Source organism: Salmo trutta, chromosome 18 (genome assembly GCF_901001165.1).
Source record: "Salmo trutta chromosome 18, fSalTru1.1, whole genome shotgun sequence".
NCBI lineage: Eukaryota > Metazoa > Chordata > Actinopteri > Salmoniformes > Salmonidae > Salmo > Salmo trutta.
The window spans coordinates 37049160-37061679 of NC_042974.1; the positions used below are offsets into that span (position 1 = coordinate 37049160).

The following is a 12520-nucleotide window of genomic DNA, read 5'->3' on the forward strand; positions in this document are numbered from 1 at the left end:
CAAAGCTGTCATCAAGGCAAAGGGTGGCTACTTTGAAGAATCTCAAATAAAAATATATTTAGATTTGTTTAACACTTTTTTTGGTTACTACATGATGTGTTATTTCATAGTTTTGATGTCTTCACTATTATTCTACAATGTAGAAAATAGTAAAAATAAAGAAAAACCCTTTTGACTGGTATTGTATGTTTCAGTAAGATTGGATTTTTAGCAATGGTTATCACCTGTACTGCAGGGATGGAATATAAGTCGCAGAAAATTGAGTTTGTGGTGGCAGCTGCAGAGTGGTATTTGGGTGTGTGAGACTTGATGTCAGAAGACTTACAGGGTGTGTTAAGTGGTGTTTTCCCATCCTTTCAGGCTGTTGGCCTGAAGTAGTACTAAATAAATTTAAAATTGGAGTAGGGTGGTGTTATTTTGTATTATTATTACTTTTTTGTGAGTGTAGTGTTTGATGGTAGGGTATTTCTTTATTCAAGGAAAGTATAAGGGAGTTGTACTCCAGTCTAATAGGTGGCTGTAATGCAACATTTATTGGATGCCAACCGCAGTTAAACCTCATCGAAGAAGAAAGCGTCTAGTCTGCTGGAAAACCACACGAAGAAGAAGCAGAAGAATAGGAGTCATTGGCACTACAAAATAAATAAAGTCCAGAATCTGGAAAGAATTTAAAACCAATGCCGGTCATCAATGTACCGCTATAAGCGTAGTTTTTCCATTGGTACATTCTGTATCGTTTTTGTAAACTGTGGCTATCTTTGCACGGAGTTAACGCTTGTTTTGTGTGATTACGCCGAAGTCTAATAAGAAGAGGCCTAGCCGGGTGCAGAAGAAGCGGTCCCACTGTCTGAGTTGAGAGGTGAGTGTTTTTCCGGTGTTAGCGCAGTTCGCAATTTCGCACCATGTCTTGTTTTAATGTGTATCATTGCTAATTTTGAGAAATACATTTTCACACGTTTTGTTACAGAAAATAACCCATCGTCTTTAAGGCTGCATTTACTGGCTAGCTAACGTTAGACCATGTAGCTAACTAGGCTAAAATGTAAACATGGCTAACTAACGTTAACTAACTAATGACAGCGTTTCTAAACCATCTTGCTATTGGCTGTTCTGTCGCTCTTCTTCCCAACTGCCTGGCTTATCCTTGCATTGGTCCAATCAACCAGTCAGTCGTGCCATAGTTTGCAATTACTAACTCAGTCAAAGTTGTGTAGTTAGCTAACTAGCCAGTTAGCTGGCTATGCTACATCAAGGAGGAAAATAACGTTATTGCTCAGTTAAATTTAGAACTAGCTAAATAGCTATAACTGTTAGTGATAAAGCTAAAGATGTAGTGTTAAAAGGCTAACGTTGGCTAACTAACGCCGTTACCGGTAAGTATGTAGCCAGCAGATCCGACCCGTTTGCTTACAGCTGCATAAGTGTCGAACAGACTAATGCCATAATGTCCACAAGATGCACATGCATTCTGCCTTATGTTGTTTTTGCTGTATGTCTAGACCGTGTTTTCCGTACTTGATGCAGAACGGTTTGCAGCATGTAAAATATCATTTTCGATCATAACTTAATCCATTCTAATTATTAACTATTTTCCTATCGACCTACTGGTTTCATAGGCTGGCAGAGCTACAAACAGACGGCGTGCATAAGGGCACATTTACAACAATGAATCAAGTTTGCTTCTATTCTTCTGTCACTCATCTCTAGCAACATCAATGAATTAAACTGGTTGTTCCCAAAGAGTACTGATTTTTCAAATCACTAGCTTTCCCTGCATGATGGCATGCTAAATTACACACACAACAGTTCTGTGCATATTCATTTTTCACGCCATTCTGCTGGCTGGTTTTGTGAACTAACCAACAGGGCACACTACCCAAGTGTTGTAATGTTGAATTGTGTCATTGTTACCGGAGACAAATTTCCAGTGATTCAGCCAGTGTATGCATCTTCTCCTCTCTAACTATACAATAGTCATCATCATTTGGCTTCTGTATGGTTCCATCCCGGCCATGGAACTTTTATGAACTTCTGTTTGTACCACCGCATGGAAATGTAGCGCACGAGTTAAAAATATTTAACACAGGCACTACACAGAACGCACCGCAGCCTAATGTGGCATCCCAAACGTAGCTTTGCGGACTGTTCCATTGACACTGAATGACTTTCGCCAGAGCGCAAAGAATTTGACGCGTCTGGTGGATATGAAGCTTAAGTGAGTGTGCCGATTAAAGACATTGTAGAGCAGGGTTGGAGCAGGGTTGCCAGGTCTAGCGCAAATGTATATCGCAAGGACCCAATAGTGTGCAATTTGGGGTGCACACCATTGGTTCCTGCATGAACCACCCCTCGCCTCAAGCATGACATCCCCATGCTTGTGACAGTTTTTTGAATGTGGTTCAAAAGGGAAATAAAAGTTATCTGAGTTTTTTTTCTGCCCCCGCCCCGGTCGGAGTTCTCCTTGTTAGCTAGCGGGAGCGACATCGGCAGACAGTGTCCTTCGCTCCCGCTTGCCGAAAACCTGCCCGTCGTTAATAGAACTATGTAAAAACGCTGCCCGACAAGCGCGGGCGAAGGACACTGTCTACAGGTCACTCACGCTAGCACAGCAGGGGGGAGGCTGGGACTACACCATGTTATAGCTAGCTAGCGACACCGTGTGCTCGCTTGCTAGTTAGCTACCACACTGTGTCACCACTGCCTCCCGCCTTCTGTATACCGGAGAACATTGTGCCCGAAAGGCAGGAGCAAAGGACACTGTCTACCGGTTGCCCCCTACTCCCGCTAGCGCGGGAGGCTGGGGCGACACATATGTTAGCTAGTTAGGGACACGGTATGCTAGTTACCTAGCTAGCACAGTGTCGCTCCCGCCTGCTGTTTTCTGGTAATTGTGCCGTTATTATGTGCCAGATGTTGAGACTACAAAGTACAAATTGTTGTAACTGTCCTGTTTGCGGGATTGACTTGTCATTTCAATTGGCATAGGCTACTGACAAAAGTGGGTTTATGATTGTAATTCAACTTTGATGGTTTGCTTAGCTAGATTCAGTTAGACTAGCCCCTTATTGGTCTACATTTTATTTCAGATACAGTAGCCTAGGCAAGATGTAGGTAAGCTGAACGATTTAGCAGTTTGCTTAGTTAAAATGTAGACTTTTATTTAACCTGAATGGCGATTTCGAGATAAGAAGTGCTTGTGTTGCCTAATAGCCTGCTGGAATAAGCTACTGAGAATGGGCTCGTAATTTCAATGACTGAATCAGTTATTAATAATATGGAAATGAACTGAATATGCTCGTCAACAACAGCCCGTGTTTATTTTTTTTAACCTGTAGCCTAATCTGACTGTTAACATCAATCAAATGCATTCCAACCATAGCTGATTGGCAATTGCGATAGAGATGTGACCATGATCACAATTGATAACTTCCAATTTTAATTAACTTAACATGGCAATTCATAATTGCATGATAACACAAGGCTACAACAACAATAAACTGAAGTTCTAGGCTATTTATTAAATTGGTTTGGCAGCCCCAGGTAGGCTACACAAGTGGCACACATTGATTTACAATAACTCCAGTGATATCGTCATTTCAACATATTTATTGTATCAAATGGTAAGCTTCAGTAGTCTACGATGGCATAGAAATCAATATGCTACTTGATCGCCAACAGATGCAAATGTATCATTGTCCAAATTTTAATGTCAGTTTCATTGTGGACTTTTCCCCCAATAAGAGAAGCACGTTAGGGAGTTCCATAACTTCCATAAAAACCTTCGCTTGACACAGTTCAAACCACTTCTGAACGAATTTATCTAATGCGCTCTAGTGTGCCTAAGTCATTTTCCAGTGCTTTGTCGCCTTTCTTTCTTGATGTGCATCAGTTCTAGGACTTTATGTTTTATGGAAAAAGGGGGCAGATGGTGTGTGTGTTGAGAGAGCAGTGCAGTGAGCAGCTGTGTCACGTGAGTGAGAGGAGACAGAGCAGCACACGCGTGATAGCTTTTTACCAGTTGTAGGTAGGTAGACTATTTAGCATTTCTTATCTCGCATCTGCTCCTCTGTGCCTTAATCTACACTGGAAGGCGTTCTGACCCTAGTGCAGTTGTATGCAAGTGGGTCGGATATGTTGGCTAGCTAAATGCAGTATGTGACCCCCTCCAGTTTATTAGCTATCTGTAGGTATGCTAATTGTCTGATCATAAATAGTCAGGGAAAAACATTCAACCTATTTTGCCTGTAGGCCTACACACCCTCCACCAGCTTTGTGTGAGATAAATATTGATAAACTAATATTGTTTTCTGGTGTTACAGAGAATATGTAACATACATCACCATGACATCCAGATTTGGTAAAACCTACAGCCGTAAGGGAGGGGAGGCAAACTCCAAATTTGAAGAGGTCTTCTCCAACAAGGCCACACTGAGCACCAAATGGGGAGAGACCACTTACAAGGCCCAACTGGGCTCTAAGCGGCCCACTCTGAAGCCTGAAGTTGTCGAGTTACTCAAGAGGCCCCGGCTTGAGGATGATGACAGCTCAGAAGATCCTTTTGGTTTTGACAGCGATGATGAGTCCAAGCCTGTCACCTCCCTCAGTGTGCCCCAGTCTAAACCGGCTGAGGGTGAGGCCAGTAAACTGCCTTCTGCTACAGTCACAGCCACAGTACCAGTGGATACCAGTAGGAACTCCAACAGCACATCTACAGGTAAGAACTGGATGGCAGATAACTCTGACTGTTGGCCATAAACATGTAGGATATGTTTTCATTAGCGAGGATGCTCTCGGAAGTTTAGAATGGGATGTTGTGTGCACTTTGTCACTAGCTAGATGTCCATCCAATTAGCAACAGAGTTTCATGAAAACATTCTAAAATCTGCATCAAAAACAATATTTGGCTTTTCCAGGGATGTGCCCATTCCGGTCCTGGCACGTGCCCTCCAGCCAACCGCTCACCGATACTGTGCGGGTATAGCCGACATGATGAGATTATTATTTGTCAAACTGCATCGATCATCATGTCACCAGAATGAATCCCTTGATATTTATTGGAAAGGATAATCAAGCTCATCACCGTGCACGTTCACCACCCTGTGAAGTTCATCATAACTTACTTCATCTGTAGCCTAATAAACTGCATGCTTTTTCCCGAGTCGTAGTGGCAGGACCACACAACATACAGTGCCTTCAGACCTTTTCCATATTTTTGTTGTTACAGCGTGAATTTAACATTTATTTAAATAATTACATTTTATGTCACTAGACTACACACAATACCCCGTAATGTCAAGGTGGAATTATGTTTTTAGAAATGTTTACATATTCAGAAAATATAAGCTGAAATGTTTTGAGTCTAAGTATTCAACCCCTTTGTTATGGCAAAACTAAATAAGTTAGAGTAAACATTTGCTTAATAAGTCTCATGGACTCACTCTGTGTGCAATAATGGTGTTTAACATGATTTTTGAATGACTACCTCATCTCTGTACCCCACACACAATTATCGGTCGAATAGTGAATTTCAAACAGATTCAACCACAAAGACCAGGGAGGTTTTCCAATACCTCGGAAAGAAGGGCACCTATTGGTAGATGGGTAAAAAATAAAAAAGAAGACATTGAATATCCCTTTGCGCATGATGAAGTTATTAATTACATTTTGGATGGTATATCAATACCTGCGGTCACTACAAAGATACAGGAGTATTTCGTAACTCAGGGATTTCACCATGAGGCCGATGGTGACTTAAACAGTTACAGAGTTGAATTGCAGTGATAGAAAACAGGATGAATTAACAACATTGTAGTTGCTCCACAATACTAACCTAATTGAACGAGTGAAAAGAAGGAAGCCTGTACAGAATAAACATTTTCCATAACATGCATCCTGTTTGCAACAAGGCATTTAAATAATACTGCCAAAAATGTGTCAGAGCAGTTCACTTTTTGTCCTGAATACAAAGTGTTATGTTTGGGGCAAATACAACACATTACTGGGTGGTACTCTGTCCCTGAGTGCCACTCTCAATATTTTCAAGCGTAGTGGTGGCTGCATCATGTTATGGGTATGCTTGTAATCATTAAGGACTGGGGAGTTTTTCAGGATAAAAAAGAAACGTAAGGAGCTAATCCTAGAGGAAATCTTGGGTTTAGTCTGTTTTCCACCAGACACTGGGAGATTAATTCACCTTTCAGAAGGACAATAACCTTCTAAAACAAGGCCAAATCTATACTGGAGTTGCTCACCAAGAAGAAAGTGAATGTTCCTGAGTGGCTGAGTTAGTTTTGACTTGTATGGTAAGACCTGAACATGGATGTCTAGTAAGGATCACTTTACTGACACATTTGGTGTTCTATCAGGCCTGTTGTGAAGAAAAAATAATTATCTGACATGTACTATACAGTGAGGGGGAAAAAGTATTTGAACCCCTGCTGATTTTGTACGTTTGCCCACTGACAAATAAATGATCAGTCTATAATTTTAATGGTAGGTTTATTTGAACAGTGAGAGACAGAATAACAACAAAAAAATCCAGAAAAACGCATGTCAAAAATGTTATAAAATGATTTGCATTTTAATGAGGGAAATAAGTATTTGACCCCTCTGCAAAACATGACTTAGTACTTGGTGGCAAAACCCTTCTTAGCAATCACAGAGGTCAGACGTTTCTTGTAGTTGGCCACCAGGTTTGCACACATCTCAGGAGGGATTTTGTCCCACTCCTCTTTGCAGATCTTTTCCAAGTCATTAAGGTTCGCGAGGCTGACATTTGGCAACTCGAACCTTCAGCTCCCTCCACAGATTTTCTATGGGATTAAGGTCTGGAGACTGGCTAGGCCACTCCAGGACCTTAATGTGATTCTTCTTGAGCCACTCCTTTGTTGCCCTAACCGTGTGTTTTGGGTCATTGTCATGCTGGAATATCCATCCACGACCCATTTTCAATGCCCTGGCTGAGGGAAGGAGGTTCTCACCCACGATTTTATGGTACATGGCCCCGTCCATCGTCCCTTTGATGCGGTGAAGTTGTCCTGTCCCCTTAGCAGAAAAACACCCCCAATGCATAATGTTTCCACCTCCATGTTTGACGGTGGGGATGGTTTTCTTGGGGTCATAGTCAGCATTCCTCCTCCTCCAAACACGGCGAGTTGAGTTGATGCCAAAGAGCTCCATTTTGGTCTCATCTGACCACAACACTTTCACCCAGTTGTCCTCTGAATCATTCAGATGTTCATTGGCAAACTTCAGACGGGCATGTATATGTGCTTTCTTGAGCAGGGGGGACCTTGCGGGCGCTGCAGGATTTCAGTCCTTCACGGCGTAGTGTGTTACCAATTGTTTTCTTGGTGACTATGGTCTCAGCTGCCTTGAGATCATTGATAAGATCCTCCCGTGTAGTTCTGGGCTGATTCCTCACCGTTCTCATGATCATTGCAACTCCACGAGGTGAGATCTTGCATGGAGCCCCAGGCTGAGGGATATTGACAGTTCTTTTGTGTTTCTTCCATTTGCGAATAATTGCACCAACTGTTGTCACCTTCTCTCCAAGCTGCTTGGCGATGGTCTTGTAGCCCATTCCAGCCTTGTGTAGGTCTACAATCTTGTCCCTGACATCCTTGGAGAGCTCTTTGGTCTTGGCCATGGTGGAGAGTTTGGAATCTGATTGATTGCTTCTGTGGACAGGTCTTTTATACAGGTAACAAACTGAGATAAGGAGCACTCCCTTTTTAAGAGTGTGCTCCTAATCTCAGCTCGTTACCTGTATAAAAGACACCCGGGAGCCAGAAATCTTTCTGATTGAGAGGGGGTCAAATACTTATTTCCCTCATTAAAATGCAAATCAATTTATAACATTTTTGACATGCGTTTTTCTGGATTTTTTTGTTGTTATTCTGTCTCTCACTGTTCAAATAAACCTACCATTAAAATTATAGACTGATCATTTCTTTGTCAGTGGGCAAACGTACAAAATCAGCAGGGGATCAAATACTTTTTTCCCTCACTGTACTTGAATTAAAAGGTTGGGTGGAAACCTGGTTTTGTTTCCACAGGTGCTTGTAGAATAATTGTGTGTGTATACAGTAGCTAAAGAACACCTGCCTGTCTCTTGTATTTCACTTTATTTATTGAATTTTTTTTGATTATTATGGAAGGGAAACTGTCTGTGATAATGGTGATGATAGCTGTGGTGTGTGGATGTTTCCGGAGAAGATAAAGTGATGGGCTCTCTTGTGGGCTTTTAGTCTCTGCTGCCAGCTTCTGTGTCAGCTTATCTGTCCCTGATGGCTCACTAAAGATAAATCAGGCTTTACTGCAACGCCGTCGTCTCAATAGGCCTGTACCCCTTTCATTTAGAATTAGATTACTGATTAGAAATGACACAAACCAAACAACCGTGTTGAACAAAATCTGAAACAGTAATTTATAATATAATGCTTCCTTTTTGTTAACATGCTCTTTTTTTCTCCTTTGTGCTCACAGGCAAGCAAACATTGTCCAATGAGGGTGCAGAAAAGAGTAGCCAGTCCTTGTTCAGAAATACATCAGAGAGTAACCAGAAGCCTATTGCTCAGTCCTCTGTTTCAAAGACTGTGCCCAAGGACCCCTATGTGGAATGGAGCCTAATAGGAACCCAGGAGTTTTCTACCTCCTCCCCTAGCATGGATCCTCTCCAGGAAAAAGACTCAGCTGAGGCACCAGGGTTTAGTGGGGACTCCCAGTCCTCATCTTCAAAGGATGGGCTCTCCTCAGGTGGGATGAAAAGTGCTGAACACGAGTCCCCGGCCGAGCCTGTTGATGACAACATCCCTCCCTCCCCATTCCTCCTCAGGCCGTCCAATACTAGGAAATACATCCGGCCCAAACCAAACAAGGCCTCCGATGTTCCAGATGCTTCTGCTACTAGCGACAGTAAACTGCCCGTAGCCGCCAGCAGTCCGGCTGCACTGATGCCCAAAAGTGTGTCCACTGCCAGCAGTTGCGGTGGCACTAATGCTATCACAACAGTGGCCAAACCGGCGACTAAACCTGCTGGCAGGGGTCGGGTACGGGACTATACGGTGCTGCACCCATCCTGCCTGTCAGTGTGTAACGTCACCATCCAGGACTCCATAGAGCGCAGCATGGACGAGCTCATCACCAGTGCACCCCCTGCTGACCTGGGGGAGGTGGGACGGCTGAGGAAGAAGGCAGACATACCTCCAGCCAAACCCACCAGGTAAACGACTCCACTGGCTGTGGCCCAGACAGTACACACAAGACTCTTGCCTGAGTTGCCTCCCACTGGTCCTTCATGACATGCTTGATACTGCTTAATATTGTACAACTGTATATTTACAGGTAAGCGCATAACGTCCCTTATACCCACTCATCTCACCCTCATGTGGTTTACCAAATGTTTCCACTACACCTAAACCTAGGTGAATCTGTTTTCTCGATTTAAGCACCTCTTCTGTTTAAGAAGACACTTAACCTTTGACTATTGTTTTCGTGTTTTTAATGTCAGCTGCTGATTTTGAAATTAATCCATTCTCCGCTTGTAACCGTCAGGTCCCGAACCACCCAGAGTAAGACCAAGAAGGAGACCAAGCTGGAGTTCTTTGGCTTCGAGGACAAAGGTGACCAGGAGGGGGAGGAGGGAGCGGACCACGCGGCCGGCGGAAGCAGCAGCTACAAGATCAAGTACTTTGGCTTTGACGACCTCAGCGAGAGCGACAGTGATGAAGAGGAGGGCTCCCAGGCCAAAGAGAAGAGGAAGGCCAAGAAGGCTGCAGCAGTGGTGGCAGCTGCAATGGCAGCTATTGTGGACAGCCCCCAGCCCAGCGACTCTCAGGACAGCCAGGGCAGCAGCAGTACAGGTGACATATACTGTTGATGTTTGTGTTTGTCTAAAGGCAATAAAGAGGTTAGCTGTATGGGAAAACACAGGTGATTTGATAAGCTTTATCATATACAGTCAAAATAGGATGCGTTGCTTAGTCAGTTTTCCTACAACATGTAACAGGATTTCTATTGTACATGTATTTCCATCATGTTGATTCCACCTTATTGTGCTGTTTCCCCCCTCTCAGATATTCTGGAGTTTTCTGATGACTCGATCCCTGGTGGGTCTGAAGGGCAGAAGGGTCGCTCAGGAAAACAGGGGGACAAATCCATGGAGATTGGCAGGAAGATCTTCAGTGGGCCCAAAAAGGTGAGGGACCTATGAAGTCTGATTTTGAATGTGTGTGTGTGAGATGGAGAGTGTGTATGGAAAGAGTTGTTTGATTCACAGTGTATTTGTAGCGGTGCTCATGAGGTAACCCAGATAGAATTGCTGTCACTAAGGGGAGTACATGTTCAATAATGTTTCAAGCAGTCACGGGTGAGCAGTGGGAGAACGTTCCCAGTAAAGGGATTTTTGTGCTGTGATATTGTTATTGATTCCGTCTGCTTTGCCTCTCTGGATATCGAACACTGCTTTTTTTGCAAGGCAGATGAATGGGTTAGGCCTAATTACATGAATCTTCAGAAACATCACAAGAACCTCTCGCCTCAACTCAAGCATTTGACCAGATCAAGCGCAAAGTCACACTGTTGTCATAGCACACATGTCTAGACTGACCATCAAAACGAGTGATTTAAGCCTTGAAAGAGGACCACTAGATTGTTTTAATTACAATAATAAGTATTAACTGCACCCCCCAAAGTAGCTGAGCTTTTCAGGAACCGTTTATTCGGGACTGTTAAGGAAGAGCTTAAAGGAAGCTTTTCACTACTGTTTACACCTGCTGTGTTCTGTGCCTGTGACGAATAAACTTTGATTTGAAGACCCTTTACTCTTGGGCCGAGATTCAAACCAACTCAGATAATGACCTGCACACTGCTATAGACTTTTAAAGGCTGTTTCTCTGATATTCACTGTAAATGCTACAGACATCATCTTAAGCATCAATCTCCTTTTAAAAGTAAATCGCAGGTTACAAAGGTCGTTTATCTGCGTTTGTTTGAATCCTGCCCTTTTAGACTTTATAACTAAAAAACAAGAAGTTCCACATTTTTACCATTCCATTATAACTTTGTCAATGGTTTTGACAAACACAGTAAATGTGTCCACTCTGGTCTTGGCACAGTGCACTCTAGCCAACAGCTCGCAAATGCAGTGCAGAGATGGGCTACAGTTGAAGTCGGGAGTTTACATACACTTAGGATGGAGTCATTAAAACTCGTTTTTCAACCACTCCACAAATTTCTTGTTAACAAACTATAGTTTTGGCAAGTCGGTTAGGACATTTACTTTGTGCATGACACAAGTCATTTTTCTAACAATAGTTTACAGACAGATTATTTCACTTATAATTCACTGTATCACATTTCCAGTGGGTCAGAAGTTTACGTACACTAAGTTGACTGTACCTTTTAAACAGCTTGGAAAATTCCAGAAAATGATGTCATGGCTTTAGAAGCTTCTGATAGGCTAATTAACCTAATTTGAGTCAATTGGAGGTGTACCTGTGGACGTATTTCAAGGACTACCTTCAAACTCAGTGCCTCTTTGCTTGACATCATTGGAAAATCTAAAGAAATCAGCCAAGACCTCAGAAAAAAAAATTGTAGACCTCCACAAGTCTGGTTCATCCTTGGGAGCAATTTCCAAATGCCTGAAGGTACCACGTTCATCTGTACAAACAATAGTGCGCAAGTATAATCACCATGGGACCACGCAGCCGTCATACCGCTCAGGAAGGAGACGCGTTCTGTCTCCTAGAGATGAACGTACTTTGGTGTGAAAAGTGCTAATCAATCCCAGAACAACAGCAAAGGACCTTGTGAAGATGCTGGAAGAAACAGGTACAAAAGTATCTATATCCACAGTAAAACAAGTCCTATATCGATATCACCTGAAATGCCACTCGGCAAGGTAGAAGCCACTGCTCCCAAACCGCCATAAAAAACCCAGACAACGGTTTGCAACTGCATATGGGGACAAAGATCGTACTTTTTGGAAAAATGTCCTCTGGTCTGATGAAACAAAAATGGAACTGTTTGGCCATATTGACCATCGTTATGTTTGGAGGAAAAAGGGGGGATGCTTGCAAGCCGAAGAACATCCCAACCATGAAGCACGGGGGTGGCAGCATCATGTTGTGGGGGTGCTTTGCTGCAGGAGGGATTGGTGCACTTCACAAAATAGATGGCATCATGAGGAAAGAAAATTATGTGGATATATTGAAGCAACATCTCAAGACATCAGTCAGGAAGTAGCAAATGGGTCTTCCAAATGGACAATGACCCCAAGCATACTTCCAAAGTTGTGGCAAAACGGCCTAAGGACAACAGTCATGGTATTGGATTGGCCATCACAAAGCCCTGACCTCAATCCTATAGAACATTTGTGGGCAGAACTGAAAAAGCGTGTGGGAGCAAGGAGGCCTACAAACCTGACTCAGTTACACCTGCTCTGTCTGGAGGAATGGGCCAAATTCACCCAACTTATTGTGGGAAGCTTGTGGAAGGCTACCAAATACTAATTGAG

The 12520-nt window shown here is 43.0% G+C and overlaps 1 protein-coding gene across 1 annotated transcript in view; it reads left to right on the plus strand.

Moving 5' to 3' along the window:
* The first annotated feature begins 568 nt into the window (after positions 1-568).
* Positions 569-12520, plus strand: part of wapla (WAPL cohesin release factor a) — a 29068-nt gene continuing 17116 nt past the window's right edge. Inside the window, exons 1-5 of the mRNA XM_029698511.1 lie at positions 569-859; positions 4320-4714; positions 8488-9223; positions 9556-9863; positions 10077-10198. Of these exons, the coding sequence (XP_029554371.1) occupies positions 4342-4714; positions 8488-9223; positions 9556-9863; positions 10077-10198 (1539 nt within the window). The 5' untranslated portion in view covers positions 569-859; positions 4320-4341. The remainder of the gene's footprint in view (positions 860-4319; positions 4715-8487; positions 9224-9555; positions 9864-10076; positions 10199-12520) is intronic.